Genomic DNA, 23,052 nt, shown 5'->3' on the forward strand with positions numbered 1-23,052 from the left:
TGCCAGCTCTCCTCCCCTCGCCCTCCGCTTCCCACCTCGATCCATATGCATGCTGGCCTTTCATGTGTGTGTTTTTTTTTTCTTCTTTTTTTTTCTTTTTTTCCCCGAGACTCGCCTGGCGTCTGAGCCGGACGGCGGGTATCTGCGCTTGTATCGGCGGCCCGGCGCTCTGCCTCCCTTCGCTCGGACAAAAGCGCTCTTTGTTGCGGCGGGGTTAGCCCGGCGAGATAAGAGAGACGCGTTCGCTCTCCACACAAGAGCAACGGACGCTGCCGGAGATAAAAGCGCATCACACGTGTCCGTCCGTACGCGTTCGGGAAGCACAATGCGCATGCAGATAAAAGCGGAGCCTTTGGTCTTTTTTTTTTTTTTTTTTTTTTTTTGACTCCTGGCAAGCGATGCTCTTGAGCAAAGGGAGCAAAGGTCGTCTTCAAGTGGATGCCCGCGCCCAGACAGCGAAGGATCTGTCCCCCGACCCTTCTCCACCACTCACACACACACACACACACACACACACACACACACACACGGGACAAGAAAACCCAGGAGGACGCTGACAGGCGGCAAGCCAGAAAGGATTATTGTGTCCTTCTGTTGGAGGAAGAGAGGAAGGGAGGAAGGGAGAGGAAATCACCCCCTTTCTACGACCTTTTCACTGCCACTGACACCACTGCCAAGCCGTTGAATGACAGCGGGACGAAATGACAACTTTGGAACCTCTCTTCAAATGGCGAGCGAATGGCAGTTCGTGTACGTGTGTCCGGATACAGGAAGGTGATTACTTTCTCCGAGACTAGACCCGGTAGCTATGTTTACATGGGCGCAAATAATCGGAACAAAGGCCCGATCACGTTAAAAATGCGTCACGTAAACACGGCAATGGGAAGATTCTGATCCCGATCCCCGGTCCAGTCGGAAAGGAATTTCCTTCCCGGAAGAGAGAGGTGGGTTATGCTGGTCGTTGTTCCGAATGGCGTCGCACCCATTCGGATCCTGTCTTCCTGGTTGTGGGGAAATGATCTCCACTGCGTGCATTTGTGTGCTCGTGTGCTCATCCGTGCATCCGTGCGCCTACCGGGTTGCAGCAGTTCAATTCTTCTTGCTTGCGCCACGGGCCCGAAATCGGATAAAGATTGCGTCATCATGAGGTGTTCAGCAAAACTTTCACAGAGCAGTTCTTGGAGCTTATTTTTTGTTGTACCAAAAAAAAAACAAAAAAAAAAACAAAGTCATCCACTCCTGATAAAACCGCAGCTCGTGCTGCGCCCATCCCAACAGCTCTCCCTTCCTGTATTTTCTCTCTTTTTTTCTTTTTTTAGGCTTTCAGTGCTGTTGTTTTCTTGTTTTATCACATCCAGAAGGGAGCTGATTGGTATCTTAGACAGACGGAAAGCGGAATAAATAATAAAAAAAAAAACTAGGCGGGGAAAAACATGTTTTTTCGCGAGCGCAACGTTTCATTGCCCCAATCAAACGTCAAAGAAATGGCATGTTTTCGTACGCCGATGACGCTCAAATGTCAGCGTGACATTGTAATGACAGGGATGCCGCCGCCGCCGCCGAGCTGAGGAAAATAACGAATTCCTGACGATGGAGTCGGTTGCAAGTTATGCAGGTCGTGCTCTGCTGTGTTTCGACTCTTAGAAATAGCCGCCGTGGACACAAAGCAGAGACGAACGCGCGGTGAACTTCTGCCATTCCTCTTTCTGTCATTGTGCTGCTGCTGCTGCGTCCGGCCTCCCGGTGCTGCTGGCTCGGTGAACTCTCCCCCCCCCCCGTGCCTCGCGAGAGCTCCGTATTCCGACCGCTCTTGTGCCACACGGGTCGCATTTTTGAAGTCTGTCTCCGTTTGCCTCACAGAGCTGTAATTCACCGCTTGAAGCCGCCGCCGCGTAATTGCTCGCTAATTCGATTAGCCGTGTGTTTTAAGTGTTTCTCCTGAGCAAACAGAGCGACAGAGTGCATTGTATTAAATTGCATTTTTCTGCTGCACTGGCCATTGACTCGATTGTAATTAAATGTGTGTGTGTGTGGGGGGGGGGGGGGGTGATTTTTTTTTTTTTTTTTTTGTCCGCATGGAATTTGTCCATGATTACACTGCTCTTGAGTTTAGAATGAATTCATCATCCATGTTGCAAACCTCCAAGAGAAACCTTTTCAATTAGGTCTAAAAAAAAAAAAAAAAAAAATGCCTTGCATTCTATTGCTAATCAGGTCCCCGAAGGCTTTTGGCAAGAGTTGTTCAAACAATGCAATGCCTACATGCCACACTTGCCAACTGCCAAATGCTGTAACTCGACCTATGAAGCTAAAACGGCGCAAACGGCGTTTGGATTTCAGAAGATAAAGAGAAGATTCAAACAGACGCCTCCCAGGTTTTGTTTTGGCAGGTTCACCTACAAATGCAGAATAACTTCAAAAAATCATTTTATTTAGTTTTTTAGCTCTGAATGGCATAAAGATATCTTCTTATTGTCGTCGCTCCTGTTCCTGTAAGACGGTGGAGGTCAGAATAACCGCAGGACTTTTGAATACTCGCTTCGCCTGATCTCTGGATTTCCTCAGTATTCGCAGTGCTGAAAAGCCGTGGCGCTAGCTGCATGTCTGTAAAGACTCTCACTTTTCAATCACTGAGTTCAGGTCTCCCGGGTCGTCCAGCTCGTCGCCGTCTCGAAAGCTAAATTAAGGAAACTGTATCTTGAAGGGGTTTCGCCACTTCTGAAAGAATTGCATGTGTGAAGGCGACTATCAAAAAAAAAAAATTTTCAGAGCGGGGGGAAGCCTTTCGGGGGGAGAGCCAAAAAGCGAAACCCCGTCCGTCCGCCTTAACTTTAACTCAAGTTGAGAAGACGGAGGCTAATTAGCGCAGTAAATAAACAACCCCCTCGACCGCGCGTCATGGTATCGCCGTTTTCATTTCTCCCAGGGCGTAGCCTTCGTCGCTAATTGGTGGCTGAGAAGTGGCAGCCGGCGATCACCAGAGGTTTATCGGGAGCAGCGGTGCGTGATGCTGCGCCGGCGCGCCCCAGGGGGCGAGTTTTCTCGCCGCTCATTACGCCGCATGTTTCAGCCCTTGTTGTCAGTCACAGGGCTCTCATTCTTTCCTCGCTGGCAAAACATTAGAAAGCGCATATTCACATGACCAACAGGCGTTCTCCTGAACATTTTAACAAGCTCTATTGGTTTGCTGCGGCTCACTCGGCCCACGGCGGACCTCAGCACGAGGTAGATAAGAAAAGGCCACGAGGGCCGTCAGTGTTGGGGGTGGGGGGGGGGTCGATACGAAGGCCTTGGGTGTCTATCGGAGATGCTATCTTGATTTGAGGGGGGGGGGGGTCCAATTTAAGGCAGCGGCGGACGCCACGGACCCAATGCGCCCTCAGTCTGATTGGTTGTTGTGCGTCACGATCACTGCGGAGTTGCACTTAATTTTCAAATCTTTTTTATTTATTTTATTTTATTTTTTTTTTTATTCCAAAAACTCGAGAGGACGTTTGTTGCCAATTGATGCGATCTTATTCTGTGACGCCAAAGAGCCGTTTTATTGTCTGTTTGCTATTTCAAAGTTTAGGTGAACGGGCCGAGAAAAAAAAGTGCTCCGCTTCTCAACTGTGAAATCCAGCGCGTCTCCATTTTTAAGTCTTGGAGGCACAATTATCTGCTCCAGGTGGCGGCGCCTGCGCCTTCCGCCACTGTCCGCGCGTGGCCCGGTGGGTTTAATTTAAGTCGGGGCGCGTAACCTTTTTAAGACCGCCCGAGGAGAGCGCTCCGTCGAAATCATGGAATTTCACCGGGACGACTGGCTGCGGCGCTTTTGGAAATGCCACTGTCCTGCAAGGATTTTACAATTGTTTGCCGCGTCACCGCTCGACGAGTTCGGACCTCCGCCGCAACCCCATCCTGGCTTTTTTTTTTGTTCTGTTTTTCTCTTTGTTTGTTTTGTTCTTTGCTGCTCTCGGACTGCCGTCGCGAGGCACGTGGGCCCGGCAATTTGTCATCTTTGGCGTCGCCTGTCACCAGGTTCTGACCCCCGCAGCCAACTAATTCACGCCGAGTCGCTCGGGCGAAGGCTGTTTAATAAAACATCAGCACTCGAGGCCTAACAGGCGTCACTCACCCCCCACCCCCCCACCCCCCCCCTCCACACACACACACACACCCCTTTTTACAAGTCACACGCTCATTTATTCATGAATTCATGCAATCATCTCCTCATTTCCCCCGAACCACCCAGCTCCGAGGAAACTGTCCGTCAAGTGTCTTGAGGGAGCCGCTCGGCAGAAGGAGGGGAAGGGGGTTGGGGGGGGGGAATTCAGACAGGCCCAGAGGAAGGAAACAAGGCCAGTGCTGTGTGTGATACCTGCCGTGGCATGATGTCATCGTCCGGGTGGTCAGCTGCAGCGGGGCCAGCCTGAGTGACGCGTTACAGATCTGTGTTTCTGGAGCAAGTGTGACACTGAGACTGTCCGCCGAGAGACTGGACCGGCCTTGATAAGGATTTCAAAACTGGATCCGTTTGTCTGCTTGTCAGTTAAAACGAGACAAGAGTGAGGTGCAAAAAAACAATGCTATACGGACACTGCCGGATGGTGTTGTGATAGATAGATAGATAGATAGATAGATAGTTAGATAGATACATAGATAGATAGATGGATAGATAGAACTTTATTTATCCACGAAGAGACATTAAACTGTCCTGAAGCTCGTTACAAGACACAACCACTCTTCCACTCAGGTGGTCATAGCATAGCAGCAGTGTATAAAGGTCAAAGTCCCCCCCCCCCCCCCCCAAGTCTGTACATACGATTCCACTTGCATGTTAGCCAGGTATTATCAGGCTGCAAAATTTTTTTAAATGTTTTTTCCCCCCTTAGTCCAGCGGCGGCTAAACTTTTTGGCTGGCTGGGCCACAATGGGTTCTACAATTTGACAGAGGAGCCTATAAATACACACGAGGGGTATGTAGAAAACATATCATGTAGTCTATGATGTCAACTGGAAATGAACAAAACCAAAGTTACGACAAAACGTGTGTCTTTGAAGCCCCACGGTATTTCGCTCTTTATTGAAATGACTTAAAACACTGGAATAATGGTTGAAATACAGCTATTTTATGACTTACTTATTATCAGTATCATTTCTTCAAGTTCGGCAAGCCGGATTAAAAAGCTTAACGGGCTGCATGTGGCCCCCGGGCCGTAGTTTTCACTTGCCTGCCCTAGTCTTTACACAGTATGTGTCTTTTATATGTAAATTTTTTAAAATTTTTAAATTTTTAAATTTTTTTTTTTTGCATGCTCACATTTGTGTTTGTTTGCCTGCTCGTTTGCTGGCCTTCGGAAAAAAAAAAAAAAAAGTCCCGGGCATTTGCAGCCCAGTGCCCCTTTTCTGAGCCGACAACCTGCTGTCAGCTCATCAGAGGCTCGGCGAGACGAGCGCGGCTCCGACTTGATTGCAATCACAGACCGAAAACAATCGCGGCTTTGCGAGGGTGGGGTGTGGGGGGCAAATGTTGCAACAAAGCAAATCAGCGCGACAGTCGGCGGCACGACTCTGCGAGAGAAAAAAGTGTGGGTGAATCGTTTTTTGGACATTGCGTGCAACAACAACAAAAAAAAAAAGCCCGGGCCTTTTCTTTCAGTTTGCCGAGAAGGACGTTGAGCGTCAGAAAGAGAGAGAGGGAGAGAGAGCGACTGAGAGGAGGAGGAGGAGAAGGAGGAGGAAAAAAAAACGCCGAGATGTGAAACAAGAGGCCGACGAGTGAAAAGGAAGGCAAATGCTGCAACACTCCCACTCGCGCACGCGGTCTTAAGTGCGAGCGCTTGATTGCTGCCAAGCAGCGGCACAAGGTCGTCACTTTATTATCACCCCCCTCCTCCCCCTCCTCCTCCTCCTCCTCCTCCTCTTCCTCTACCACCTCCTCCCGTCTCTCTTTCTGTCATTCACACAAACATCATTGTCCGCCTTGATGCGTCTCGTCTCGTCACCAACTTTTCTCACATCCCCCCCCGCACCCCCCCGTCTCTTTTGTCTCCGCCTCGGCCTTCGCCGGCACTCATCCTTTGAATCGTTCCTTCATTCACTTTTCCCTCTTCGCGTATCTTCTGCACTACTTCTGGTCGGTTTTTTTTTTTGTTCTTTTTTTCTCCCACCGGCGGCTCTGCCTGTCGGTTTTTTTTTTTTCTCTCGTGCGCACATGCAAAACCATGAAGACTGGCAGCGCTGCGGGCGATGCAAAATTACTCCCTGATTATTAGCGCGGCGGGCTGCCCTTTGGCTACGTTCGCTCAGCGCTCAGAAGAGTCGGGGTCTCACCTGCAGCCGTCGTACAGCAGCTGCTCTCCACCGGTTGAGAACCGTTTCGTTTTTTTTTTTTTTTTTTTTTTTACTTTTCATGAAGTCGTGACCGAAATTTATTCCACTGGACTCAAAAATTTATTCCGCAAATATGAAACGCTAGCCCACATTCTGTCGTGTACAGTAAATAAATTATTGGAATTATTGATTGAATTATGAGTCCTGCAAAATGAATAAATGAATAAAACATCTTCTCTCTCTCTCTCTCGCACTATGAAAAAATTATATATATAGTTTTTTGTTTTTCAATTTGACTTAAAAACTGCCCATGAAGCCGCAACTCAATCAAAACAGCCCTGCGACCCGCTTTTGGGTCGCCGCCCACCAGTTGAGAAACGCCGCCGTGGAGGATCGGGGGCGCTCGTCCGCGGTGCAGAGCGCGAACAGACGGGGGTTTGCGCAATGCGTGCAAACAAAAACAAATGGCTTCTGTCTCCGAGAGCCCGTGTAACCCGCAGCCCGGCGGCAAATCTGTGTGAGGTCGCGACCTTCCCGCACGCTGTGTTTTGTGTCTCAATCTGCCGCCGCCGCCGTGTCCTCGCCAACCGTCTCTCCTGCGGCTCCCTCCCGTCCCCCCGCCCCCATCGTCTTCCCACCGTTCCCTCCTCCTCTTTTTTTTTTTCCCCAAAACGTTTCAATCGCATCGCTGGTAATTCAGTGGTAAAAAAAGAAATCATTTTAATTTTAAATGATTTAAAAGTCCAGTGTGTCATATCTGGCTTGATTTATGACTTTTATATAGGTAAAAGCTTAATTTACTGCCCATAAATACATTAATAAAAGTGTATGATTGCAGTACAATAAAAGTATTATAGTCTTCCTACCCTTAGAACGGCTCTCCTATCTGTATATAATAATGTACATAAATCAAGGGTCTTGCTCCCAGTTAGCTGCCGTCTTGCACCGCCATATTTCTAAGGAAGCCTGGTGTGGACAAATCCAACCCGCCTGGCGGCGTGTTTTACAATCGGTGTGACTGCTCGCGTCTTCAAATGAACCGACGAAGAAGAACGTGGACGAGGTATCCAGGTTTGGGTGCGCCGGCCACCGTAGCACACTGGCAAACTCAGGAGGGGGACGGGGCGAGAAAGGCGCTGCAGTTAAAAATGTATCCACTTGATGTCGCTGTTTCTTCTTCTTCAAGTTCTCCAAATCTTTCAACACTTGACCTTTAAAGGATGGGTCCCCTGACTAGAGTTTCACATGTTACAGCTGTTTACATGCATTTCCTTCTCGTCCCAGGGCTCCACTGTCGCAGTCTTGTACGAATAATTGCAAAAAAAAAAAAAAAAAAAAAGCTGCAAAAGCTTTGGGTGCGTCCACACCAGGCCTGTTTAATTGAACCCTGGTTCGTTTGTGCAGTCTGCTTGGATGCAAATCAAAAAAAATGCCAACTCTCATCTGTTTGTGACATCACTAAGGGCAGATTTTTTTTTTTTTTTGAAGCGCTGAGCGCACACTTCCAGACAGGGGGAGTAAACAGAACGTGGACAGACTTTTCTTGTTTCTAGGGTCGGTCGCTGCCTGGAGACTCGCAACGTGTTCTTGTTAGAAAACATTGGAATTCTTGCTCTGCATTGCGTGGCGCTTTTGTTTATGTGCTTGCGCGTATCTGTATGCACAAAGTGTCCTTGCAGGTGATTGAAAAAAATGCCTTTTGTTTAGACAGACCGGCGAGTTTTTCCGCCGACTCATGGCTTTATGGCTGTGGCGTATCGACCGCATTCCTCTACATATGCATGTGTGCCGTGTGCGCTTCCGCTGCACACTGTGTGAAAAATGATGCACCGCTCGCTCGGGCAGTTGGCCTCCTGCCCGGGGACAAAAAAAGGAACAAACAAAACAAAAAAAAAATAAATCACATATCACAATCATCAGGTAAGTCGCAGTGCCAGATTCCCTCGGAAAGGAGTGGGAGGCGTTTTCAGAGGCGTTAAAATTTAGGAGTTAATTTTCCTCCTCGGTGCCCGCCAGCCCTTGGCGCTCCTCATTACTTCGTTCATTACCGGGCCTGGGTGGTGTCGGCGTCGTTGCGCATCGGGCCTTCGGTTAATCGGAAGGTCCTGCGTCGTCTGCGCTCTGATAAACGGACGCCATTGGACACGCGGAAGGTTGAGAGAAGCTGACAAACGTGTCTACATTGCGTTTGTTGCCTTGTTTAAAGTCGCTGCGTTGATGATTTATTTTTCACGCCTCAATTGCGCGACGAGCATATTTATCGTGAACGATGTTGAACATTTGGTCAGCCGCCTCGTTTGGACCAAAGAAATGACAGCGATCAAGTAAAAGTTTTCCTTTCCCCCCCCCCCGTCCGGTTGCAGGCGTGCTGTGGAACCTGTCGTCGTGCGACGCCCTGAAGATGCCCATCATCCAGGACGCGCTGGCCGTGCTCACCAACAGCGTCATCATCCCCCACTCCAGCTGGGACTCCTCCCCCAATCACCACGACGACCGCAAGCTCCACCTCCACACCTCCCAGGTGCTGCGCAACGCCACCGGCTGCCTCAGGTGAGACCCCACGCCCCCCCTCCGCCCCCTCACCCAACGCTGGCTGTGATTCGCCGTGGCCGAATTGTTTTTTTTTTGTTGTTTTTTTTTTTGACTGAGTACGCGGACTCGGAATCTCTCGTCTCCGCCTCCCTTTGTCTGCCGCACTTCTCCCCACTTTCGTCCACATCGTCTCTCGCCTCGCCGGTGCTAAATTGTGATAACCATGGCAACGACCCCTTCAATTCGCCGAGTGTTTCACTCATTCATTTCTCCTAGACTTGGTGTTTTTGTGGCGCCGCGCGGCTGAAGTGTTGGAAAGGCTTGAATTGATGAGGGGCAGCGTGCGGCTCGGTGAGGTCGCCGAGGTGTCCACTCGGCGCGGAAAAACCTCTGAAAGAATTCATTTGAAATTATCGCTCCGCAGAGAGGGGGCTGAATCTGTTTCATCTAAATTTGAATTTAAAAAGAAAGAAATAGATTTTTTTTTTTTTTTGAAGACTGAATATTTATAGATTAAAATTTAAATTTCGGTCTTAAAAACTTGCCAAAATGCGAAAAATACAAGGCCGCAGAATTAATTAGATCCCATTGGATCACTTTGAAACGTATGCAGAATATTTTTTACTGGCTCGTTAACAGAAGCATTAACAGAGAAGCGCTAAGAGTGTCATACGACCCCATATTGTGACCCGATCTAGAAAACCTTCGCTGTGTTATGAGAATTCTTGACAGTTAGGCAGGTGGGACGCATCGTGAACGCACCACTTTGTAGTTTTTCAACCTTAACGTTGCCAAACGGCGTCCCGCACCGACTGGCAGTAATGTCATTCCAGGCCAGCTGGGGGCGCTGTGGGAGTGGCTGGTGCGCCATTATTCCTTTTCCAAGTCGCTGAGTCATAAAGCTGATTTTTTTCATTCCAACATTGAAACATTTCCATTATCGCCGTCCTGCAGTGCATCACAAATGCCTCCTGTGTCCCACTGCCATTCAGGCCTTTAGTGTCTGTAGCGGCCGCTTGCAGAGGAGCTCCAGGTGCTTGACCCTGTTTTTACCCGTAGTGCGTACACACACTTTCGCACCAATTCCACAGTTTAGAAAAGGAGTGGGGGTAAAAAAAAAAAAAAAAAAAAAGAAGCAGTCCTTGTCCGCTTGGCCGTCTGCGCTATATACTCAATCAAGCAGCAGCAGCCCTCGCATTAACCCTCGGCCCCGCTCGCTCTGCAGAACTGCGCTCGGGCCGCTCCGAATGGTTATCTGCAGCCACTGAAGGTCTTCCCGGCGCCTTCTGAGGCTGCTTCCAAGATGCTCAAGATGCAGCACGGGCAGAGCGCGGCGTGCACGGTACGCCTCGGTTAGCGCGACGGCGTTCCTGCGATCACAGGTTGGAATCAGTTTGAACTTTGAATAAAGCCAATTGGATTTGTTAAGCTCGTGTTTTTTGTGATTGTTGCGTTGAAGCGGCAGTTTTAGGAAAGCCTGCTTGGTAAATGCCACTATTACACATTTGCTAGGGGGACTCTGCATTATTTTTGTGTGCGTTTGTGAAACGCGGGCAATGGAAATGCTCCTAAGCCTGCACGTCTTTCCTGGGAATGTACCCTTATGTTTAAACCCACATTTAAAGGTTGGATTTTGCAATGGAAAACCGCTTTATGTCGTCGACAGTGGAATGTTTTGATGTTGATTCTATGAGGAAATGTTGTGTTGAAATACTCTTACGCACACACGCCTCCAATTGCCCGGTGTGCGTCTTGCATTACAAAGCACAGGCTTTAGTTGGCGATCTTGTTTCTCGTACGTCCAGCAGGAAAAAAGTCACTCCAATAATTCAGTCGCGGAGAATCCCTCTGTGGAGGCCGCGTCTTTCGTCTCGCTCGCGTCTCCTGTTTTACTTATTGGAAAAATCTTAAAGTGCAGCCGAAGACAAATGCCGGCGGAAAAGTTGAAGGAACCGTGAAAGGAGGTCGAAAGTTGAGGGGATTGGAGCGAAGGGAGCGCAAGCGGCGGAGAGAGAGAGAGAGAGAGAGAGAAAAAAAAAGAAAAAAAAGAGTCAGGCTAACAACAGGGTTAAAGTGACACCGGGGCCACGGCGTTGAGGCCTCGCGTACCACAGCTCAATTTCAGACCCCTCACCTTTGTTATCCCTTTCCCGCCGCATCGCGCGGGCGTGCGCGCGGCATTCCCCCTCCCCGCGCGCGCTCTAGTGTGCACGGGAAGACCACCCGAGCGTGCAAATGGATGCAGGGAGAGCCCGGCGTGATGGAGTTGCCCATTACGAGCGGTGTAACCCAGTGTCAGGAGAAGTTGTTGTTGTTTTTTTCCGTCGTTTGTGCGTGTTTTGCCCACACAGATGGCGACATAGCTAACTATTTTTTGTGTTATTTTTATATTTGTTTTTTTCAGGGGTGGGGGGGGGCGGCCTACGCATGTGCAAATGCACAGACCAGAAACCCAAGGAGAGCCCGCGCGCCCACGCCGCTCTTTCAAAACCAGACGCGGGGATTCTTGTTTCCTCACTCGGCTTGCTTGTCTTACCTCCCCGCAGGTTGTTGACTCTGAGCCAACGGTGAGGCAACACTGCCGGCGCGTGTTGGTGTGAGTTTGTGTGTCTCTGTCGGAGAGGGAGCCTCTCACTCGCCCGCAGCTGAAGTGAAGCGGTCGTCAGCGGCGATTGTGGCGTTTGTCTTTTTTTTCTTCCCAGGTTTAGCGCGTTCAGATGAATTGCTTCTTTTGTAGCGTTGTGTCCCCCCCCCCTCTCCCCCTCACTCCTCCCACATGAATGCAGAAACAGAAGCGCCGGACAGACGTGCTTGTGCGTGTTGAATAATAGAATGGAAATGGTTGGGTTTATTATTTTTTTTTAATCATATTATTACACTTGGGGAAAAAAAATAGCAACGGTGTGTCTTTAGTTTTGGCTTCTAGAGCTGCAGTAGGAAGCCATAGCTAACGAGAAGCTAAAAGGAAAAGGAAAAAAGAACCCAAAAAGAACCCAAAGAACCCATTTTCACCTGGGTGAAAATGGGTCGTACGTCATCCTCGGCTTCCGTTTGAGCCTTTGAAGGGGCACAGAAGCTTGTTAGCAAAGCAAGCGCACGGCGCCGATTTATCGCTAGCCATTGCATATACACAGATCTCTCGATTGCTATGCGTGTTTTTATTGTGTTACTGTTACTCCGGTAATTAGAAGCTGCGGCCTCGTGTTGTTTGGTGTAATTGGATTGAATGCGATTGGCGACTATTAACATGCGCACATGCTAATTGTTTTCGGGCAGCGTAAGGTTGCACGTCGCATGCAATTTGCCCGCCTATTAAATTGTGCTTTTAAGCGCGATGTGTTTTAGCAAAGTCCGCAGTTTAGGCAAATGAACCGCATCTATCTTTCTGTGGACCGCGCTGTGTGCAAATTACTTCCCTCATCTCTCTCAAAAAAAAAAAAAAAAAACAGAAGACGTGATCAATGTGATACTTGGTAGATCTCGTCTTAAAGGCCACCCATTGTAGAAACGTCCATGTCACAGCGGCTATGTGGCTCCGGAGTGACTCCAATAGACCTCTTTTGTTCGTTTAACTGTGCTCCTCCTCAATTATCCCTTCGGGGTTGTCTTTTAAAACAGTCGCCACCCCTCATAGGACAACTACGTTTGCGTTCACGTCGGCGATGGATTATCTATTGCGGCGATAAAAGCAGGAGCGCCGGCCGTTCTAACCTCCACTTTGAGCGCTTTGACCCGTCACTCAGTGATTTAGATATTTTGCCTCGCGCGCGCAGCCCCCCCGTTAATTGCCACGCGCCGCTCTGATTATTGAGTATTGTCCCAGATATCTTTCACGGCGGCGGTGTAAATTTAACGGATATTAAAGGAGCGCGGTTCTGAAAGGGAAGCCCCAAAGGTGCAGTCGACGTCGCTAAAAGCCGCTCTCATCGTCTGCTGGCTCCAAAGAGTTATTATCGCAGAGTTAATATATCATTGATAACACAATGTGTGATGTCTTCACGTTGGGACTTGATGCCTTTTATTATAGGGACATAGCAGGAAATGAGGAAAAGAGAGATGGAGCAGGTCCCACCGCCAGAGACTCAATCCCACCCTTTAGCCAATATAAGATTTTTAAAGCACCAACCGTTTTTTTCTTGCAGTTACCCAGCTCTTTTTTTTTTTAAGCAGTTTATTTTTCAGACAAGTTTTGACATAAAAAGCTTCTTTTTTTTTCTTTTCTTTTTTTTTTAAGTAAAGAAGTTGTCTGAAGAAAGTCAAAAGTCAAACTCTCCTTTCTGCGTCACTATATTTATTGGAATAAGCTAAACTACAACAGGTAATCTCTTTTCTTTCTCGGTCTCATTTTTTTTCCCCCCCGGAACTTCAGCGGTCCTTAACTTAAACAGCCTGCGACTGTTCTGAAAACACACCGACAGAACGAGGAATTTGAAGCACGCGCAGTTCCAAACCTGACAGCCGGCCGCGACTCTCCGGAACGCATCTTTCAAAACATTCCGAGTAAAAACCATTAAAATAGCTCGCTCCATATCACTGACGCCGGCGGCATTTTATTGTCACTAAGCCCCATATAAAATGACATAACATTAAATTCTAAATGGGATGCTCAGTCAAGCCCCGGCGTGCCTTTTCTTTTCTTTTTTTCCTGTTTGTGTCTTTTTAACAACGCGGGCTAATGACCCCCGGCAAATTAATGGGGAGCGACATCAGACCAAGTGTAAGCGTGTAATGACTCGTTGAGTAGTAGTGGTGGCCACTTACATCTGAGGACACTGACAGACATGCGTGTACACGTGAAGGTAATTGAGGAAGAGAAAAAGTTAGGGCCTTTTGGGGTCAGTACAAGAAGTCATCTCAGATGGCCAAGATGTATCAAATTATGTATTTGGCACTAAACATTTAAAACTACAGGAAGTAGTTTTAAACATTTGAAACTACAGGAAGTAGTTTTAAATGTTGGTCCCTGTACTTCCTGTAGTCTACAGGAAGTACAGGGACCAAATCTGGTTCCTATACTGGTTCCATGCATGAATGTCTTGCTTATTTTCACAAAGTTGGCCTCAGTTTGCATGCTAGCCATTGGTTAAGTTTGCATGCTAGCCATAGTCCCCAGTGGGCTTTCACTGTAAATGCAGGTCACATGAGCGCAACTCGTAGTTGCTCATGCTCGGAGGGTTGGGGGGGGGGTTCCAACGTCAGATCGGTCCCTCTCGCAAACATGCGGGAGGCGCTGGAGGACACACTCACCGCCACCAGCAGAGCGTTTTCCACCCTGGCCTGAGCGTTCCAGTCGGCACGGGAGGCGAGCAAGGAAGAGAAAATATATTTCATGCCTCATTACAGGCATCCCCGGGTAACAAGCGCACGCGCTCGCAACGGGCCACCGGCGCAGACGCCGCACCTCTCGCGAACCCCCACCCCACCCACCCACCCACCCACCCCAAGCGCTGGAGGGAACCAGGGCGACGTTCTTCTTTTCTTCACCCTTCCCCGTCTCGCGTCTTCCCGGGCAGACGCGAGCTGTTGTAGTCAAAGGGGGCGGAGGCTGTCACGGTATTCACCCACACACACAGCGACTCCTTTCCCGGGTGTTTTAAAAGAGTGCAGAGTCATTTGCATGGGAATAATCCGCTGTGCCGTCGAGGCGCAGTTGGGACACTGTGCGTATTATTGTGCGCACCGGTACAATCCTCCGTGCATCGCTGAGCTCACGCTGCCTCCCTGCATCATCAACGCGCGGAAACGTTGCTCTGAATTTCATTGGCGTCAGTCTCCCCTCGAAACTCCCCTGCCTCGCTCTCGGGGAAACAACAGAAAGTGCCGACAACCTAATGTCGGAACTAATTCAGGCGTAATTGCAAGGCCTGTTTTTGTTGTTCCTGTTAACTTACCCCCCCCCCCCCAAAAAAAAACAAAACAAAACAAAAACTGACTTTTCCTCGCCGCTAACTTGAATGCCATTAATGTCTGTCCAGTCCGCATCCAGCGCCTGTTGTCACATTTTCATCGGCGCCCGCGATAAAGCGCTTTATAGAAAGCCCGATGTGAACCGCGCGGCCGCGTCTTTCGAGGCTGAGCGTCGGAGCGATAAATAACCCAGCCTCTCTGACCACCCGCCTACCCACCCGCCGCTTTTCGGGACTTAAACATCAGTCAAGGTGAAGTGTTTTTCGCCGTTTTGTTGTTTGGAGTCGGCTAAGAGGGAGGAAAGGGAGAGTCTTGCTGAGCGGCCTCGCCGCCGCCTGCTTATTTGTCCATTAGCATTCATAGCAGGTGAAAACGACTTGACCTTCCGTCGCGGGCGGGAGTGAAGTTTTTAATTGAGTCCCCGCGTCTTTCTTTGTCTCTTTCTTTTTTTGCTCCTTTTCCATCGCGCAATTAACGATTGACCTCTTCTCAAAGAGCGCCAAAGCGGGGCTGTAATCGCTTTATAAGGCCGACGTGACGGATGAACTTATCCTCTTTTTTTTTTTCTGCGCCAGCTCATTGTCTCAACGTTTCCTCCCCCCCTCCCCCCTTTTCCCGCATTTTTTTTTTTTTTTTTTTTTTTGACTCTTCACCTTTTTCGCACCGAGACGTTTCAGACTCGCTAATCCGCTGCGCGCCACTTTATGAGATGGGGGCCACATTGCTCCTGTTTAACGACCGGCTAATAAATGTAGAGATTAAAAGGTCTTAAAGGTGAAGGCTGTATATTTACGCAGTTGTACCGCTGCCCGTGGCCATCATAAAAACGCACAATGACACGCTAATGCTTAAATGTTCCGCGTGTTCTGCCATTTAATGGTCAGATTTTAAATTGCACCCTCCCTCTCCCAAGCTTGCCCAAGAACTACGGTGGCCTTGCGCACACAAACCTGGATTCCCTCGTCCGCCTAATCCTCTGTTGGTTTATTTGAAGATGGGGGCGCGTTCGCACTAAATATGAACATGCTGGATCGTCCACGCCGGTCTCCTCAGAAATATGGCAGTGCAAGATTTACGAGCAGTATTTTAAGCTTTTGCCAATATAAAAATCTCTTTCTTTCAGCTGAGAACTCGACAGCGTCGCGATGGATAGAAATCCACTTTAATACGAGCTAAGCTTGATTGCGTTCCGACGAAGAACGAGCAAACACCGTCGGTGAACCCGGCAAGTAGACAGAAATAGACCTGGAGGACAAGAGCTAAATTGGATTAATAGCTAAGGGGTTGGGGAAGGAGGGGGGGGGGTAATGGTGGTCAGATCGGCCTCCTGTACAAAGCGTTGTTCAATTGGTCTCGATTTTCCCATGGCTCCGACGACCACGCGGCTTCCTTTGTGGGCGAGGAGGTAGGAAAGGGGTCGAGATGCGGTGAGAAGAGCTGCAGTTGCGTCAGGAGAAGGAGAAGGTTTCCACGTTGCTGGTCAAGAGATCAGCAAAGACGATCAGAACCCTGAGGCATTTTTACATGAAGAGAATTTAAAAAAAAAAATGGAGTCGACGGCGCAGCTCTGTTTTACTTCTGGCTGCTTTTGCCAAAAGACGTCAAAGGTGCTTCAGCCGGTTCGTCTCTCAGATTTCGCTGCCTCATTCCAAACACCTCCATCGAGTTCTTTCCCACGTGGGTGCCGTGCGATGGGGAAAACGCTCCGGTCCGCGGCCCCCGAAAGTTCGCCGTCAGACTGACATTCTATTAAAGCGCTCATTAGACTGAACGTACCGGTTCTAAAAAAAAAAAAAAAATACAATAACGCGCCGGTGCTCATTCCGAGCACCTTCCGTCCCCTCCATATTATTAAGTTTACCGACAGAAGCCAAATAGTCGGCGTCTGGAACACGGCGTCTCCATCCCACCACCCAGACAAATCCCCGCCAACGCCGCCCGTCTCCACCTTTTCCGCTTTAATTAAAACGGAGTTCATTTTGCCGCGGATGCTAAGGCGAAACAATATTGCTCGAATTACCGAGTGAGAGTGCCGGCTGTGAAGTTCACTCACTGGCTGTCTCGTTAAAGCTTCGCAGCTCTCTTCAATCTCTCTCTCTCCCCCCCCCCTTCTCCTTCCTCCCCCTCTGTCTTTTTTTAATTTATTTATTCGGGGGGCGGGGGGGCAGGTTTGGATTTAAGTCGAGTGCTTTAGATTGAAGCGAGCCTTCGGGGGAGGGATTGAGATGGATCCAGAATTTTAATGCCCCTCCCCTCCCCCCCACCCCCTCTTTCAATTGTTTATTTTAGGGAGCGCTGCCAGGTTACCCCCCCGGTATCTCCCTCACTCCCCCCACCACCCTCCATCCTCCCCCCTCCCTGTCCTCTCGCTACCGGCTCCCCTCTTTATCTGCTTCCCAGTCTTATCTCGCCCGTCCTCGCCGACTTTCTTTATTTCCCCGTTTGTTTACCGTTGGGCAGACGGATACGTGGCGCGAAGTAAGTGAAGTAACCGGGCCCCCTTTTTCGCCTGTGTGTGTCTGTGTGTGTGTGTGTGTGTGTGTGTGTCGCAGGAACGTGAGCTCCGCGGGGGAGGAGGCCCGGCGCAGGATGAGGGAGTGCGACGGCCTGACGGACGCGCTGCTTTACGTCATCCAGACCTCCCTGGGCAGCAACGAGATCGACAGCAAGGTGCGTGTCTGTGCTTCTTCTTCTTCTTCTTCTCCTTCTCCTTCTTCTTCTTCTCCTCCTTCTCCTTCTTCTCCTTCTTCTTCTTCTTCTCCTTCTCCTTCTTCTCCTCCTTCTCCTTCTTCTTCTTCTTCTTCTCCTTCTCCTTCTTCTTCTTACTTCTCCTTCTCCTTCTTCTCCTTCTCCTTCTCCTTCTTCTCCTCCTTCTGACACCAGTTCATCACCAGATCAACAGGTTGCGCCGTACCAAACCTTTTCGCTACGATATCTTTTCTTCCCTTTTACTGCGTGTTTACAACAGTTTATTCCGCTTGCGCACAAAGCGTTACAGACAGTACGGAGGAGGGCCCGTCAATACTACACAAATGGCGTCAGGGGTGGCCGGCTTCCCAAGGTCCTCCTGCCTCTCCAAACGACCGTCCTTAATCACTGTTTAACTGCCCGACCTCCTCCTCCTCCTCCTCCTCTACCTCCTCTTCCCCTGCACTGAGGGCTGTCGTCACCACAGCGACGGCAACCGACCCGGCAGGTGGAGCGGCAAGTTGAAACCGTCTGGAGGAAATTTGCCAACGTGCACGTCAAACCAGCACGTGGCCATCGAGCCGCTCGGATGAGTCTTAAAATTTCACCCGTTTGTGCATAACAGTCAGCTCGATAAGCGGACCTGGATGAAAATGTTCTTTTCTATCACATTAATGGATTTTCATGAACTGAATCCCAACACAGTGGACGCTAGGGCGTCGCCCCATACAGTGCCACCCAGTGGCCAACCATTTTAAATGCACCTTAACCTTGTCAACAAACAAGTGGGCCAACGCAAAAAAATGCAAACGAGGCTCAAGGATATCTGGCAAATGTTTCTACAGTGGGAGACACTGTTCTTTTTTATATGACGTCTCCGAAGCAATATAGCTATAATGATACAAAACAGTAATAGTGCAGTGATAGCCTAAGTATAGTGTAGTATATCCCGAATGACATTCGCTGGCTGCATTTCCCCCAGACTCTCAGATATAATGTCGCTAAAAATAAAGAACTGTTGCGTCGCCTTGAGCTAATCAGAAGCATTTTGTCGGTCCACTTGAAAAGCGGCAGCTGCACAGAACCGACTCGCGTCTGCAAGCAGTCAGGGATGCGAATCCACATTTAGGGCGAGCGACCAATGTACAATTAATATTACTTATGTCTCATGCAGATTATTGCCTTCATTTGTGCCGAGATTTAAAGGGAGAAGGACGAAACGCACACAAGTAGCGGAGGCCATTCAAGTGGTATTAAGGGGCTGATTTGAAAAATTACCATTGGGGGTAAAGTGGTGGTTCCTGTATGCGGATCCTCGTCTGGAAGTGTTTCTCACAGCTCTCGCCTCACTCCTCTGGATTCTTCACCGTTCCGCTGTCACGGTTGGCACCCTTCTCGCTTCCTTTTCACGTTGCCACATCCCGGCAGAAGTGTGGGAGCCGTTCACCATGAACATATATATATACATTTATATATGACGTGACGACTCTGGTCTCAAGTAAATGGATCCATTAAACCCGCTTTTCAGATTACAGCTTTACCACTGTAAGGAACTGGATAGGTATTTATTTATTTATTTATTTATTTTTGTTTAAGCGAGAGACATTTAAATTGAATTTGCAGTCTGCAACAGGGCACAGAGACAATTAACATAGCTAATTTAAAAAGATGGCGCAAGCCCTATTAAACAGAGCTCATTGTTCTGCATACCAACCAGCTCAGTGCACAACCTGGTTCTGCCGAGCCAAAACCTCTCCAGCAGCAGACATGACTGGACTGTGGCTCTTCTTTTTTCTTTTGCTTTTTCTTTTTCCTCCCGCTATTTCCTTTGGTCTCCGTTTAGAGGGAAGCGTCTGGCGCCGGACCCCTGCACAGCGACTAATTCCACTGACCTTCCTGCGGAGACAACAAGAGCCGTGTAATCAATTCAACGCCAGAGTCAAGTGTCCTTTGATTTTCAAAAAGCGCGCGGACCGGGGGGAAGACAAAAAAAAAAAAGAGAAAAGAACAAGAACGAGCCTCGGACTGAATGCGAAACAACAAATCGAAGCGCGAAATGTCAGGGTGAATTGTAAATCAAACGTTGCGTCTCCCACTTCATTCCGTGGTGGTGGTGGCGGTGCGCGAGCTGAGTGAGACGTCCGGCCCGCTGGCGTGAAACCGCCGTTGTTTTTCCCCGAGTTTTCACTCTGGATGCCGTTCAATTAAACGTTGCTTTTTTCGGAGCGGGGCGGCGGCCTGAGAGACGGGAGATTGATGATTTGTCTGTGCTAATTTCGCTCCGTCGCCTCGATGACGCCCTCGCCCTCCGGAGAGGCGCGCACGTCACGACGACAAGCGCTCGACGGGAGAGACGGAATCACGCTGGAGTGGCACAAGACGCGCGGACTAGTTTGCGCTCGCCGGCGTTATCATCACGCGGCTTTGCCAGTGAACCTGTTGCTTAATGGGGTGTGATAGAATATAATGGACTTGTCATTTTTTCTCATTTGCCTGAGTTACGTCTAACCTTATTTCAAAGTCAGAGCTAGCAAAACGCCGAAGCAAATTACTTCTGAGATTAGGTTTCCTCTTATATTTCCCCCTCTTTTTTTCTCCCTCCCTCCATCTGTCTGGCTGGGTTGGTGGCGCTTTTGTTTTTCTTTGTGTGTTTTTTTTTAATTAGCGCGCCTTTAACTCTGTGAACGCCGTGCAACGTAAACACCCCCGCGGCCTTCGCAATGCCTCCTTTTTACAAACTTCCCTCTTTCGTCCTTTTTTTTTTTTTTGGTGGCCCTGCAGACGGTCGAGAACTGCGTCTGCATCCTGCGGAATCTGTCTTACCGCCTGGCCGCCGAGACCTCCCACGGCCAGCAGGGGGGGCTGGAGGAGCTGGACGGCCTCCTCTGCGACGCCAACGGGCGGGACGGCGAAAGTTCGGGCTGCTGGGGCAAGAAGAAGAAGAAAAAGAAGGGCGCCGATCAGGTAACGGGAACGGGAGGAACACGTGGTAGCAACTTGGCGGCTTCCTCACTAGCATCTCTTTTCTAAGAAGCGGCCAGTTACAAATGTGGTGACTTTTTCTGGTGCTTTTGGAGACTTTTCACGACTTGGATGTATGTATGATGACTCATTTGGTAGTTTCACTTGTGGAAAGCTAGTTTATTTGTAGCGCTAGCTAGCAAGTTTATTTTTTGAATCTAAACAGATTTAACTTATGTATTTATCCCCCCCCCCCCCCCCCCCCCACAACGTTATTCCTCTCTCATTCAGCCTTACAGGGTCCATACAATTACATGTACATGACCTATTATGCAATTCAGGCGATGATGTCATTTAACGACATTCAGGACAGCCAATAGCTACGTTTCTCACTGAGGGGTTGGCAACACTGCACGGTAGTGGAAGAACATGCAATACACGCCTTTGCCTGTGGGGGTCGCGCAGGAAGGCAGGTAGGAATTGAGCCCAGGGCCCCGTCGCCTTCATTTCTAAAACATCAAATGTCGCTCTGCGTCTGTGCAGACGAGCGAAGATGAATCAGACGGCGGCGTGAAGCAGGAGGGAGCGGTGGGAGCAGATGAGGCGGCTTTGACGGTAAATAATGGAAAACGGGGGGTAGAAGATCCCAAAGTGCGCTCCGCCAGAGGAAGGATTTGGCTCTTTTATAACACATTAGCGGTGTCAGCGCGGCAGTTTGAGAAGCCAAACTTTCCCTTTTTTTTTTTCTTTTTTTTTGCCATTCCTACGTTCACCTTTTTTTTTTGCTGCCCCCTGTCTCCAGACCGTTGAATCACAATTTTTATATCACCGCGACGTCAAAAGCCAACCCCGACCCACCTGCCACTTGCTAGTTTTCATTTTCACTGTCGTTAATTTAGGCGACTGGCCAGTTGACTGCCAGGCAGGATTTCAGAAACATTTTCAGAACACTGAATCTGACCTCTGAAGCGTCGAGGACCGTGGACAGGAAATCCATTTTAATATCTGCCGTCTGGTCCTCTCAGCCGATTCCTATTGACGTGTTTTTACATTTTCACATCTGCTCGAGTGTGTTTATTTAGAACGGGAGCCGCTTGATGCATAATTAGAGAAACATTAACATTGTAAATCAATATTTACGATGGCTTCCGAGCTGGAATCTCTCTGCTGGGCGAGCGGACGCCTCTCTTTGCGGCTTCAGATAATAAGAAGCCTTTGATTTGCGGAGGATCTATGTATAGATAACACTCGCCGTGCAAACACACACAGACACACGCACAGCACGTCTCTCAAGGCGCGCGCAGGCCCTACTTTTGCCTTGAGATGTGGGGAGGCAGCAGAGCAAAACCGAGAAGGTCGACAGGGAGGGGAGACACCGCAGGGAGGGAGACGGAAATAGGAAACGGGGAGATGGAGATGCGGAGGAGTGGGGGGGGGGAGAAAGAAACTAGAGGAGGCGAAAAGATATGGAGGCAAGGCTCAACTGGGGAGCAAAAAGGTGGGCCGAGATTTTAATGCGGCAAGACCGGCAACAGGACCTCCTCCCTTCTCTTTCCATCGCCGTGGCCTCCCAGAGGTTGCGTTCGCTCCCCCCCTCCCCCCCTCCCCACCCCCAAGAAGCCGTTTCATCTCAGATTCATTCGAAACGGATGCCTGCGCCTGCGAGGCCGAGATATCGCAAACATCGCTTTTGTACGTTAGAATCAACACGAGGGGAGCGCGAGGTGTTTTAAAGCGTGAACAAAACCAACCTCTCTCTCTCTCTCTCTCTCTCTCTCTCTCTCTCTCTCTCTCTCTCTCTCTCGTCCTGCTGCACAGTGGGACGGCGTGGGCCCCTTCCCAGACACGGTGGACCCCCCCAAAGGGGTCCAGATGCTGTGGCACCCGACGATCGTCAAGCCCTACCTCACCCTGCTGTCCGAGTGCTCCAACCCCGACACGCTGGAAGGAGCAGCCGGGGCTCTGCAGAACCTGGCCGCCGGCAGTTGGAAGGTAAGAGAGCCCAGAAGAGGCTGAGAGAGTTGGGGGGGGGCTTTGGCTGTTTCTGGCTGCCCAGGTGTGTGTGTGTCAGGTGACCTTGGGCGCTCGGGGGATGGATTTGCCATTTTATGTTTCAGGCCCTTTAAAGAAGAGGGTTGTTTGTTTGTTTTTTTGAAGCCACACTGGCGTCTTTATTACTTCTTATTGTCTAATTATTATGTTTATCCTCACCAGTGTGTCAAATGAGTGGAAATTTGATTTAATAAAAAAAAATATATATATTTTAAAGCGGATCTCTTCCGCATGAAAACTTTTCTCATGTCCTCAGATGATACGTTTTGTAATTTTCTTTTCCCTCTCTGTCAAAATTTGTTTTCCACCATCATATCTACTTCTAGTTTGGTTCATCAACATTTTCATTATATGCAAGTATTAGGGCTGTGCGATTAATTGATCGAAAATCGGATTTATTAGTCAAGGCGATGTTAAAAAAAGCAAGCTCTTAAAATCGGTTTTCCTTGCATGCTTACTTGACAAAATGGGAAGGTTTTGCACTTTATTCACTCGTTGTTCAAGATGATGAAAAAACCTTTCATTTTTAAAGTGATGTTTGTTGAAAGGCAGTTGAGGTTGTCACTTTATCCACAAGGGGGATTCATTCGATTAAAG

At 49.2% G+C, this 23,052-nt stretch overlaps 1 protein-coding gene across 7 annotated transcripts in view; it reads left to right on the forward strand.

Moving 5' to 3' along the window:
• ctnnd2a (catenin (cadherin-associated protein), delta 2a) overlaps positions 1 to 23,052 on the forward strand; it is a 234,538-nt gene that overhangs the window by 167,994 nt on the left and 43,492 nt on the right. For all 7 annotated transcript variants that reach the window (XM_076051063.1, XM_076051069.1, XM_076051062.1 and 4 more), the window contains 4 exons: positions 8,679 to 8,865; positions 17,307 to 17,424; positions 20,224 to 20,406; positions 22,222 to 22,395. In XM_076051063.1, coding sequence (XP_075907178.1) covers positions 8,679 to 8,865; positions 17,307 to 17,424; positions 20,224 to 20,406; positions 22,222 to 22,395 — 662 coding nt within the window. The remainder of the gene's footprint in view (positions 1 to 8,678; positions 8,866 to 17,306; positions 17,425 to 20,223; positions 20,407 to 22,221; positions 22,396 to 23,052) is intronic.

This window comes from Nelusetta ayraudi, unplaced genomic scaffold (assembly GCF_046127955.1).
Source record: "Nelusetta ayraudi isolate G7.1 ecotype Tasmania unplaced genomic scaffold, CSIRO-AGI_Nayr_v1 ptg000132l, whole genome shotgun sequence".
In the NCBI taxonomy this organism is placed as follows: Eukaryota; Metazoa; Chordata; class Actinopteri; order Tetraodontiformes; family Monacanthidae; genus Nelusetta; species Nelusetta ayraudi.